The 13,574-nt window shown below is 35.5% G+C and overlaps 1 protein-coding gene across 1 annotated transcript in view; it reads right to left on the bottom strand.

Moving 5' to 3' along the window:
* LOC102807711 (uncharacterized) overlaps nt 1-5,820 on the bottom strand; it is a 54,078-nt gene extending 48,258 nt beyond the window's left edge. Inside the window, exon 1 of the mRNA XM_085495065.1 lies at nt 5,645-5,820. Within this exon, the coding sequence (XP_085351191.1) occupies nt 5,645-5,702 (58 nt within the window). The 5' untranslated portion in view covers nt 5,703-5,820. The remainder of the gene's footprint in view (nt 1-5,644) is intronic.
* Between the last annotated feature and the right edge of the window lie 7,754 nt (nt 5,821-13,574).

The raw sequence follows: 13,574 nt of genomic DNA, 5'->3' as shown, positions 1-13,574 counted from the left end.
TAACTGTTTCATCCGTTCTAGTATCAAATAAATTTCAAGGAAAACTAAAGTACTTTACAGTAAATAAGTGTACTGGCATAGGTATACATAACAACCAGCAAGTACAGGTCATAGGTGAAGTGTGTGTACGTCAAATTGACATACATTGCATGTCATCCATACAATGTTCTGTATGCATACCACAACGGGTGGAAACAAACTCTGCATTACACAATGTATTTAATAATCTTGAAATAATTAGTCGAATAAGGTGTAACAAGCGACATTACTAGCCAATTATAGTTACCATGACATTTTACAATTTTTTTTTCACATTTTGGATTAAATTTAGACCTGACAAAGATCAAACTGATAGAGTGCTGTGATCGTAAGAATAGTGATTGAATCAACAACAACATTCAGACACAGAAAAGAAATAAAACTATTTTAAAATTTGTTTCTTTATTGCTATATATATTTATTTTTGAAAATTCTGACCTAAAACTTTTTAAAAAAGCTGTATCGATGTAATATGTACGTTTTTAAATGATGCATGAACCAGAAACATGATATGCGGTTATCATAAGGATACCGCAAAGTATGCAGGAAGGCAGTGCGGGATTGCATCAACCGATGTGTATGATCACTGTACTGCTGGAGTGCATACTTTGCAGTATCCTTGTGATAAAATTATCATACATATTTTTCTGCTTATAGTCATAAATCAGTGAGATATTACAGCCTAAAATGTCAGCGAAAAATATTTGTGCATGCAGGATTGTTCGCGTTCAGTGATGTGAATCTATTTTAGTCACATGCTAAATTGTTACTGTGTCAAATATATACAAAGGAAAGTACCATGAGATCTCAAATCACTCAGCAGGAAAAGTCTAAATCCTCACGCTTGTTTATACATCCCATCTACTGATTTTTGTATACCAGTCTTAACGCTCCAAGCACAAAATTCAACCTTAGGCACCATAAACAATATTGTTAAATTTATAGTTTGCCCCTTTTTTCATACAAAATGTTTCGACAATTTTAATAATTTGTGATAAAAAACTAGAAGCAATACCACATGTTGGCTGTTAGTTTCAAAATTAAGATTAAATTCAGTGAAAAATACAAAAAATGTGAAAAAATTCACCCAAATTTATATGAGAAGAAAATTTGGTGCTCGAAGTATATTGTATTCACTGATTTGTAAAAAAAAAACATTTTTATCAGAAAAGAAAATTTTTTCCGTAGTATACAAAGTGAGTTTTACATTATTAAGGTTGGCAGACATGATTGCAAGTAGTCACCTGACACTTTGAAATAGCTTCATGCTATTTTGTGGGCGTTTGGTTTCATCCTTTGGTTTCCAACTCATTATAACTAAACAGTGACTTGTAACGAACAATTTGTTTGCTAAAGAAGTGTTTTTTGCTAAATTTGCTGTAGCTTTAATTACATGTGGCATGGATATCAATTAGTTAAATTTGCTAAGATAATGTGCAGGTAGAGGGATAATGTGCCTGATAGTATTGACAGATGAAGGCACAATTTTTCTTTATTGGTGTGTGTGAAACATCAATATATACAAAGATAAACTTATGGACAATGATTTCCATGGCAACATTACTAAGTACGATGATATGTTGAAATGTCAACATTGTACTGAACATTGTACCTACAGTACTATACTAATGAAGGAGGATGAACGAAAGGTCAGCAGAGGTCAAACGTCACGCTAAATGACTAAAGAGAGAGAACCCAAACAAAAGCAACTTTTTAAGAAAGAAAAGTAAAGACAAGTTTAGAATTGCTTTCAAAACACAGAATATACAATGTAATTAAAACTCTGTTTGTTCTGCTCCAACAAATAACTAAACCTTTTCACTGCCATTGTCAACCGTTGTAACCTTCCACATACGAAATAGTCCGATTAAAAACGTGCTTGTTTCTAAATAAAAAAAATGTTGATCAGAGTTCAAAATTTATAAACAATAGCATAATCTGCTTGCTTAGAAAACAATTAACAAAGAAATCGGTGAAAATTGCAGAAAACATGTATATTCACACTAAAATAATGCTGAAAATAGATCCGGTTATAAAAGAGTTTAGAGTAACCTCATTGTACTCCAGATTGACTCATACAAATACACCATTTGAAGCTGAAAATGTTTTAACAAACTTTTCAATCACTTTGTAAATATTTAATTCTAGCAACAGTTAAAAGTTGTGTCTTGTGACAGAGATCAAAAACAAGAAATAACAGATTCTGGGGCAGGTAATTTAAGGGACAGCCGTGACAAAGTCCAAAATTACACAATTATAGACTGATTGATTTTTCATGTGATGTAGGAAGACAACAGTTATGTAAGGAAGATACCATTCTAAAATGTTGGGGGGGTAGAAGCTGATGAATTGGTGTGGGTAAAATGGGCTTCTCGCTACTATGAAATGTTTTGAATTTATTTCTAGAAAACAACCTATTATACAAAAATTGTGATTTTTGTGTTTTAAAATGAGACATCAAAACAAGTACAGAAACATGATGAGCAAAGGGATTACATTTATACATAAATAAGAGAATTAATGCCAATGAACTGACAGTACAATGTATGTCCCAAAATACATTTGGGTGTATTAGCAGCAGTGTTGATCACTAATGATACAAATGTCAACACATTGCATGGTAACCAGCTTGGTTGTCTTCGTAACAGTACTTTTTGCTATGAAAACATAAATGTACATACATAATTCAGAAATATGGGATCTAATAATTTACTTTTATAAAATATAAAACATAAGGGGGAAAAATTACAATAAGCAGCTTGTGTGGCTGATATTTAAAATAATAATAATAAAGTTCACCCTCAGTTGCCATGGTAATGGAACCTTTGATTTGGTATTATCACAATAGCTAACACATATAATATTAATAGTAATATTTAATGCATAATTAACGATAATTACGATTTAGAAAATGTGAAAATCAGAGAAACTGGAACTGTGGGAAAAACTTTCTTTTGTTTTACAACAGTGTAATTCACATATAGATTTTTATTTTGACCAAACAAACTCTTCTTCAATAGAACTTTATTTTCCTCATGTATTTTAAAATCTCCCCCACCACCCAACCTCATTCCACCCTACATTATAAATGGTACCTCCCAAAATTCAATGTATTCACAGCAGAGTATCAGCAAAATGAGGGATGGATTAATAAAGTTAATGGGGCAATATGCAATTCTGAACCCAGCCAGATATAGCATATGTTTTTTTGAAAACAGCTGGACTATCAAGCATGGTTGAACATGGTGGAAAATCGAGCAATCATTCAATATAACTGGTTGTCATAACAACCACTGTTGTTTATTTATTAAAATCATTAGTGTCTGTTGTAGGTATTTATATTTTATCTCCTGGGGGAGGGGATTTGTAAATACGACAGATAGGTTGGTATTTTATCTTTCAGATTTGTAAATACACAGATAGATCAGCCCACAAATGAACTCCGGACTGACTATTTCTTCTGATAAGTAGATAAAAACCACAAACATGTGAGAAAACTGGTTAATTTCTGGTCAATTTGATTTTTTTACAAAATTTTTATTTCGAAAATGTCAAAAAAAAATAGTTCCTTTTTTTATAAATTCTGACAAAAAGGTACAATTCACACATTTATATCTGTTATAAAGACCAGAAAAAAAAAAAAAAAAAAATTATCAGGACTTCTCTTGAATAATAAATCAGCAGGGTGAGGACAGATTTTGCATCAACCAGTAAAAATTGGTAAACCAATCACTGATATTTGTCTTATTTCATTTGCGTTAGTCTAAGACCTAGTGTATTGTGTGTAATTCAGTTTACTGTAAAACATGTTGAAAAAGCGGCATGCAATTTTAGTGAATTGTGGTAAAATGACGTAATAGCAAAATGCTGATTTAGTGAATCTCTCTTGTCATTGTTGATTTCTTTGTTTGGCGGCCATTTTGAATTGATAATAAGGTTATTAGTGTCATCTTGAATTAGCAAATCAGTTCTCTCGCTAAATTAGCGAAAAAGACATGTTTTACAGTAATCAAGGGACATCAAAAGTATGACCATGTAATTTATTAAATGCATTTATCAATTTGTTTTGAGTGAAACATTTTCAGTTCTGGCAAATATTTTTTTTATGTTGGCTACTAACATTATTCACTATTAAAATTTAAGTTCAGGGGATGACCAAGCAAAAAATGAAATTTAATATATTTTATCAAGTTTCTTATACTCAGACTGGCAAGTCAAATCCTGTCTTTAGCAATTTTATATGTTTTTAATTTGATATTATTGACACAACAAATTGAATCCAGCCAGCCAATCAACAAGCACAATGAGCAATGACATCATTTGAAAATTGCCATTATTATTTCAAATAGAAACTTCGTATTTAAGTTTGAATAGTGAAATTTAAAGGCAATGGGTTTGTTGTGTTGGTAGTATAACACACACAATTCTGATTTACTCTTATTGTTCATAATTCACAATTTTGTTAGTACTGTTCAGTAATTTTTTGAGTAAAAGTTTAAATTATTTTTTTTAGAGCTGAGGCAACAACAAATAAGTTTCCACTGTACATTAAGTTAAATAAAAATGAATTTATTCATGCCAGAAGTCATTAGCAGACAACACAACAATTAGTTTTTTCAACAGATTAAGCTAATTAACAAGTAGCCATATAATACTTTGAAAAGTAATTACGTGATTACTCTCTATATTATATATACTTTTTATTTAATTGCTTTTAATGGTCATTATATTAACCCGGTACTAGTAATTTTTATATTTTATTTTGATATCCATTTGAAAGATTTGCTGCTGTCTATACGTTTGCCAGGGAACTGGTAGTAGAAGCATGGAGCTAAACGGGAGATTCATGGCTGAACTTGACCAACAATTTAGCAGTCTTATAGGCAAAAATGTTGTTTCGGGTTTTTTGTTTTTTTACCTCACAGCTACAGATACTAGTTATTCATACTGCACCGACAACAGCACATCATCTCAACACTTCAAAACGTCAATAGGTGGTGTTTACGCGAAAACATTGTGGCAACTTTTACGGCTGTCCAAGTGGAACGTGGGCAACTCGACGTTGGTGAGGAACGAAATCGCCAAAAGCGGCTTACTACTAACACGGTCTGAAGTAGGTAACACAAACTGCAGTTTGAATGCCCGTATTATTAACTGCGAGGCGATATAACAGTCGATAAGTGTTGTATCAAGATGAACCCGGGTTCAAAAAGCTCGCGATAATCGCCACATATCCCGTATACGGTTTGGCTTCCACGGGTAACATGACACTGTTGGACAACATTGTAAAACAAGTTCATTTTGTTGTACGCGGTGACAGCCCTCATGAAAAAATTGCGTATATATAAAAAAGAATTGCGAGAATTTCCGACCACACAAGGACTCGGCAATGTGACCCCCTTGCCTGGACGAACTCGCTGAATAGCAACACAAAAGCGTTAAAATCGTGCGATCACACGCTGTATGTCAGCGCTGTACATGCAAGTCGGTTATGGTGAGAACTTTGACAAGGTTCTCGACAAATGGTCGCGTGTCCTGCGCGATCAGCGACGCGCGGAAATTGTTCCAAAATTCTTAACTTCAGTGAATTACTTTGTGTACTTACGGTCGTGCTGTAGCGTGAATGGGCCATGATTTGTCCCTGTAGCCCTTGGTGTGGCCATTTCAATGTCCTTTGAACGTCGATCGCATTAGCCCTAAATATTTTAACCCGGTGTCCAACGTTAGTGTAGCCGATCCACGTCGGGGGTAACCTAGTGACTCCTTTCTCTGTTGTGCCTTTGTGTCAGCTTCTCATATGCAAATGAGTTGCTAGGGCGAAACAATAACACATCTGCTCCGCGAAGGATGATAAGGTCAACACGGCATGAAAAAACGGGGGTAAAAGTTGTCATAATTTAGTCTCAAAGCTTACTAATGGCACTGACCGAATCTGAAAGTAGCAAGACAGCTGCAAAAACACTGATAAAGTCCATATCCGCCATTACGTCAGACTGTATCCGTCATCACCGTCGTAACGCCGCAAGGACACGGGCCCGAAAGCGTGAAACCATTAAAAAGTATACTAAAAGATTCAGAGAAAAACTCGCGATGTTTGTTGACATATAGGCATGATAATGACAATCACCGCATATAGTACCCTCTGGTAGAAAACAACATTAGTGCATATATTTCGGTGTCTCAGTCGTGTTCTTAATGTGAATTTACAAGTTAGTTGTTATTCAACTCCCGGATTCTATTCAAACATGGAAGGTACTAACGTGATTCAAACAAGCTTGGAGATAAAAAGAAAAAGCTATAGTAGAGAACGGAGGAACAGTGTTCATTTACGCTGTTTACTCATCCTTTTTCGTAAATTATTCAAGAATATCGTGAGTCTACACATACCGGGAGTAATACACATAATGCTATATATTGTATTTTTTTTTACAGAAAGTCGTGTTAAACTAAACTGGACCACGTAACTATGGTGTATTTATACACACGTATTTGTATACGTCGCGAGATCTTTTGGAAGGAGTGTGGCGATGCGCAGTTCAAACGCGACGGGTACATATCACACGAAAAACTTACAATACAATACAATACGCATATTAGACGCAAAGGACACACAACAAAATAATGTTTTCAATTTTCTGAACTAATTTGAAAGTTAACATTCAAGAACTACGAATAGTTTGTAACAATCGTCTCTCGCTGGGGGTTAACCATAAACAAAACTATGGGCGCGATAAACTACAATTTTATAACTAATGAATATTTATAGCTATAAAAACTATATAATTATGAAACACACACATTTGATTGAGGAAAATTAATTAAATTACAATTTACACAACACCACCCTTACGAGAAATCTAGGTAAAATACGGTGAATGAAACCCATATAGAAAACGCATGGCATATGCTTTGTGCCATCATTTAGCACGTGAAGTAATAGTTCGAAAACGTTTGTAGCTAAAATAAAAAAAAAAAAAAACGTTGAGTACACAGTGATTGGATTAGTGGTTATTTATGAGTATATTGAATGCTAATTGAAGAATAAAAAGCGGTGGCGGTGTCACCTACTGATTAATACAAAGCCTGTTACGTTTAGTGTAGTGATTTATCATTCCGGTAACAATATAGAGGTCAGAGGTCGAAACTATGGTGGTCAGAGTTCTGACACTGAGTACATTCCGTGATTAATATAGCCAGAGAAAGACAATTATATGTTTTGCGGACAATTTAAAAATATCAACATGAACGAAAATCTATTTTTTAATATTGTTATTTAATTACTGCATGTTGAGGACCAAATTGTATCATAGTTTATCGTATAAACTGAACAAAATGCATTTGCTGCACGTATAACAATACTAATAACGACGACAAATGAAAACTATCAATGTAAAGTGATTGTTATTGTACGTACATCAAAACGATCAGTGAATATGCGTATTAGAAAATGTAATTGTTTCACCAAGCGAATAATGTACTTGAGTGCGGCTGTAAGAACAACTGTTCAAATCACGTTAAATCACGATTAAAAGCATCCAACAACATAAAGTGTCAAACAACAATATTAAAAATCACATGTTCTCATCTGTATTGCATATTCAATGCACATTTTCTGCAGGGTAACATAAGTTGATTGAACAGTAACGTAACGTAACCACTCACGTCACAACGCCTTGTTTGGTAAGGGTCCCATTCGACGCAGTATATCCTAGTACGCAGATCAACGAGTACAAACTAAGACTTCACCAAGCTTTAATTAGATATTTTTAAGTGATTGGAAGGTATAGAAGGAGTCACTGGTTGTAATTAGTGCAAGTCGCGCCCAGGTCACCCCCGGGGGGGGGCGACCTCATACTTGTGCTTTCCATTAGAAGAGCGCATTGGATTATGGGAAAATCAATGGTTATCAACACTAATGTCACCCATGTACAGCGCTACGGCTGCCGCCCTTTAAATACCGTTTTGATTTGATTGAATGAAAACTTCCCGTTTATACTAGTAGCTTGTAAAAAGTTGTTGAAATTCCGGAGTACTGACGCTTACAGTTTGAGCATATTTATGATGATAGTGAAGTGATTTGTTGTACTTTGATCAATACCATATTTATACTTGAGTAAAGTTCGCTGATGGTATCACAATTGTTTATCATAATTTATGTTTTTTTTTCAATCAACCCTTTGTTTGTAGATAACGTAGTTTTAAAAGATATCGCACATTGTGAAGTTTTCTTTCAAAAAATTACAACCTTGTCATGTGCTACATCTCTATATAGATCATGTTATAAATATCGGTATATAACTAGTTCTACGACAAGGCCCTGCTCTACCGTAAGGCCAGACTTTTATTATCTCTTGTTTCGCAAACCCGCCGAATGAACAAGAGCCGAAAATGAAATAAAAATAAAATTTTATTTCAGCGTAATTTCTCGCGCCCGCCGAATTGCAAGTGCAAAAAATTACTAAAAAAAATTATTTTTATCTTAATTTTTTTTTCGCCCTCCGCATAACAAATCCAAGTTGCATTTTCGTGGGAGTATCATGATCAAAGTACCGAAGTCTCGCGCAGATGAGAACAAGATTATACATGGAATAAAATGTTATTTCATTTCTTCTCTCCGATCAATGATCCCACTTACAATTCTTTGAGAATCACACAAATCTAATGGAAAAAAAAAGAATTAATTTAATTTTTTTTCCGTCCTCCTCAAAAAATTTGCCTTATAAAAACTCGAGAAACAAGGAATAAAAAAGTCTGGCCTAATGGTTATTTGGATACACGTTGTACCATAGAGGGCGCAAGTTGTTCAGAGTTGGTCCGTTCCAGCATGGAGGTATAAACACCTTCATGGTTGAAGATAAACCCGACTCCGACACCACGAGTGAATGGACTATCAATGGGTTCGCGGTGTGGTGCAGGTGTTTCGGAGAAATGAATTACACGCCTCTTTTCAAAAAGTTTTTGTCATATAAATTACGACAATGTAAGACATTCATCGCGACTTGGTCATTCCATGATTGCCTGTAAATTTTACAAAATCATTAGAAATCAATGCGTCAGAAACAAACACATTTACCAATGAATGAATGAATGAAATTTATTTCAACAACAAAAAGTTTTAAACAATATTAAATGTAGAAATTGTACAGGTAGGAAGTATATATATATATAAATAAATAAATAATGAAAGTGATGAGACGTACTATTTTTTTCTGTAAGAGGTATATTGGTTGAAGTACAGTTGCATATGTCACGGTATTACCCCCAGATTGCTAGGCAATATGTAATATGCGGAAGAATTAAGGAGTTGTTCCCCACCCATTGGTTGTGCCATGCCTCACCCAGACCATAAGAAAGAAGTAACATTTTTAAATTCAGGGCCCAACACTTTTTACCCCTTTCTGCTTTCATGGTACTGAAACATGTAACATAAATATACCAGTCTGTGTCGGGGTAATGATAAAATGCGAAGCCAGTACTTAATAATCCTAATAAGTCTAAACTTTTTAATAGTAAACTTACCTAACCCCCCCCCCCTTATAGCCAAATTTGGTGCATTATGATAGACTTTCAATATAAATCGACAGAATTTGTTTTGTATAATTTCAACTTGATTGCCATGGTGAAAGCCCCAGACTTCGCTAGCGTACATTAAAATTGGTAGGATTTTACCATCAAAGATTTTTAACGCAATATTTACATCAATACCGTCAAATTGCGAAATACTTTTCTTAATCGCAAACAATGATCCTGACGCTTTGTTGGCCAAACTAGACTGGGCATAGCTCCAAAGCCCAGAACTCGACAATACTATACCCACATAATTATAATAAGAAACAACTTCTAGTTTATGTCCTGCAAGCCACCATTGCTCAGTTGATTTCAATCTGCCGCCACGCCTAAATACCATTACTTTAGATTAATCAATATTAACTTTTAGTCTCCATTTATTTACATAGAGATCCAAATTATTCAGAAGACGTTGTAAACCCATAAACTGATTTAGGGCTTTCCTGATCTGTTGCTTCATATATTTGCAGCCATCGTCGAACCAATTAGTTTTCTTATCAAACTTTCTTATAGTCTGTGGCAATTTACATTTACGTTTCATGCCATCAGCCGCGTTAAATAACAATATAAAATAAAAAATATAAAATATTAGCAGCTTCAATAGTATCGTACAAATTTGCTAAAGTGTGAAATCTTTCTACCAAGAGCTTTGCAGTTTCTCCTCCCCAAAATGTATGGAATTGATCCTGTTTTGATACATTCCAATTATATCTAGTAAAAATACTGCCCTCAATTGTAGATTCGTTCTCATTTTGGGTTAGAGTTTTCAGTGTAAATGTTATTGGTAAGTGGTCAGAATCGGGTCTATTAACTATGGAAAAATCACTACACAGTTGAAAATTGTCATAACATGTTAGGACGTAATCAATTACAGTGGCAACTGTGGATTTAATACATGTAAAATGGCCTAGTCCTTTATCTTCAAATAATCATTGACCAATTGTGACCAATCATTGAAGAATTCTCAATTTCAATTCACCGGGCCCATACATGCCCAAAGCTAATTTTCAGAGTAGTGCGATTATTAGTTCTGTTAGTAGTAATGTGTGTTGCTGAGATACAATCAGCATTGTCAGTGTTTGCTTAGGCTGCGTGGTCTGGGGGTAAGCATGATTGTATTGCATTATGAAGATCGTGGGTTTGAACATTTTTACCTGAATTATTTGTTCTGACAGTTTTTTCTTTCCTCTATTTAAATTGTTGAGTTATTGGATCTAAAAATGAAGAAATGAGTTTTAGGACCAATACATTAAAAGCATTTGCAGGCACATAATTATGATTAGAAAAAAAGTCACCAACCCCAAGGGGGTTTTCACCAAGTAAAAAACAAACCTGCAATCATGTCAATTTGGAGGAACTGTGTTGCATATCTCAATTTTTTTTTATTTTGAGGGGTTGATTTTTCTCATATGTCTTGGTGTAATATGGTTCTTATTTGGGTAGTGTGAAGACACAAGTATAATATCATTTCAGTCAACAACCAACCAATGATCAGACATGTAGTTCACGATATAATAACTATTTATTAATACCGGGTTAATGAACACATCGTCTTGGGAGAGCCAATGAAATATTTATAAATGGTATATTCTAACTGGTGAATTAACATTGGCTCTCAATGGGAGTTTTATGATTTCCTGTAGGAAGTATTGGTGACCAAGTATATCCAAGTGGCGTCTCATTATGATTCGGTTGCTAATAGATGTCACTATTAATTTCGTTCGAAAAGACTAAGTATCTAGGTTGGATTTAAACTCGATTAAAATGTCTCCAAGCCAACGTCATGTGACCCATTATTAGTTATTCAGGCCTTTATCCAACAAAACGGTCGAAATAGCTCCATTGTTTTTGTGGAGTGTCATCCTCAAATATGCCAATGTTCTGTATGATATTAACCCACAATGTGTTCCCACAATGTTCTTGCCATATCACAACCATGGTAGTTTATTTGGTTGTTATCATTATAAATAGAGGTCAAACCATTGATGCTACATACCAAGTATCAAAGCAACTGAGCAGGTAGTTTGTAAGGACAAGGTAGAAATCTAATCTCCAAAAAGAAGAAGTCGAAAATAGAATTTTTATCAAAAATATTTGCCAAAAGTAGACAATTGAAGATGCTGCCATGAAATGAAAGAAAGTTGGGGATTCTAGTATATTTCTTTGTCTTCTACGAAATCATTGAAGGAACAGTGTAATCATGACAAAGTTGTTGTCAGATATCCAATTTTCTACATTGCAAGATTTGTCTATTTGCTGCTTGTGGTGTGTCATTGCGCATTTGCCGTTCTATGTGCGACAGTGCAGTGACTTTTCACTGCACTGATCATTCTGATATGCCTGCACCATTTTCTAAAGTTATTTGATGGGGAAATGTCAGAGACACTATTTATTTCAACGGAAAATACCTTAAGAGAATATGCTGTGCAGGTTCCTACTGGCAAAGAGGTATCAGCTTTGGTATGTCTCCAATGGTAAGGGCGAGCAAACCACAAGGAAGATGATAAGGTCTAGTAAGCCCAGTACTAACAACCGCTCCTGACGAGTTACAAGCAGGATAGCAAACTCTGTTAAGGTTTCTGGTAGAATGAACGACTTACCAGTTTCAAACACTTCTGCTTGGCACTGCTGGTGTTAACAGGGATGTGCTAGGCGGGGTAGTTCAACTCATCAAGTTGGTATATCCATACATAGACAACTTGTTTCTCCACCATCAACTAATGGAGACTTTAGACGAACACTTACAGTACACTCTGGCATTCCTGAGATTGTTGGTGTCAATTTTGAGCAGTTCACAAAACTTGGTGAACTTGAGAATGGAGATACACCTGCAGCAGGCGTATTTGGTCACTTGGGCGAACTCCACAACAGAATTACCTCACCAACCTAATGAAAGTGGTCTACATGATAACATCAATAAGAATTCTGGTTCCTTAGGTCACATTGTGCAGCAGAACAATACACACTTTCTGCTGGACACTCCACATTCCAAGCGAGCCTGATACCTAGATCTCCCAGTCTGGTGCAAGGAGGCGCTGGTTTAATGGTCCTTCCCCGATCACCTGATGGTCGGAATGCCATTCATACAACCCATACCAACAGTGTTCAATGGACACCTCAGGCTGGCTGACTAGAGGGGAGGGGGTTTTACATGATGGATTTCTAGGCCCAGGGTTTCAGTTAGCCAGACAACACACTACTGCAAACTCAGACCAAATTTATAGCACAGAGTGGCAGATCTCTCATCAGATTGCCACATAATTCCATCTTTGGCCATCACATATTCAATCTTTGGCGAGAACCATCGATTGATCTTTTTGGCACAACACTGAATACCCAAAGACCTTTGCCAGATCAGAACTGACCTGGAAGCAATGTTCATCAGCTAGGATAACATAAACGCATACACATTCCCCCTGTTTCTGCTGATATTAGCGACAATCAATCAAATAACACACAGATGACACTGAAAGTGCCATTCTGTCTGAGTCAAAGGTGGATATGCACCCTTCCTGTGGCCACTACTAGCAAATTAATTAAAAAGAGTACCAGATCACTCGGGGCTAAACTTTCAGAGGGAAAACCGCAATCCCCTGCGAGTTGTGTCACACTTTCCAGATGGGTTCTGGAAATAATCAGCTATAGGGGTGTATACAGCCAAAGTGCACGATCTGATCTAGCTAACTCTCATGTGTTTTTCTGATGGTGCAACGTTAGACCACGTGCTGGCAACTGGGTGCTGAATGTTCCCAACACATTTATTTCTCATACCTTAAAGCCCTCTCTCCTGACAACACCAGTTATCACAGACTGGGTCTGGGTCCGATCTTTGCAGGTCAAAAGACGACAAACTCCAACACACAGCAACTTACTACTGGCAGAGTTTTCTGTGTTGTAAATATTAGTTATGTCTGTTCAATCTGTGCATGTGCATCATTTCTGTAGAATAACCCATGGCCAGTTTTATA

Source organism: Saccoglossus kowalevskii, chromosome 21 (assembly GCF_978046115.1).
Source record: "Saccoglossus kowalevskii chromosome 21, keSacKowa6.1, whole genome shotgun sequence".
Classification (NCBI taxonomy): domain Eukaryota; kingdom Metazoa; phylum Hemichordata; class Enteropneusta; family Harrimaniidae; genus Saccoglossus; species Saccoglossus kowalevskii.
Note: the sequence above shows the minus strand (reverse complement) of the source record. Positions and strands in the feature narration are given on the sequence as shown.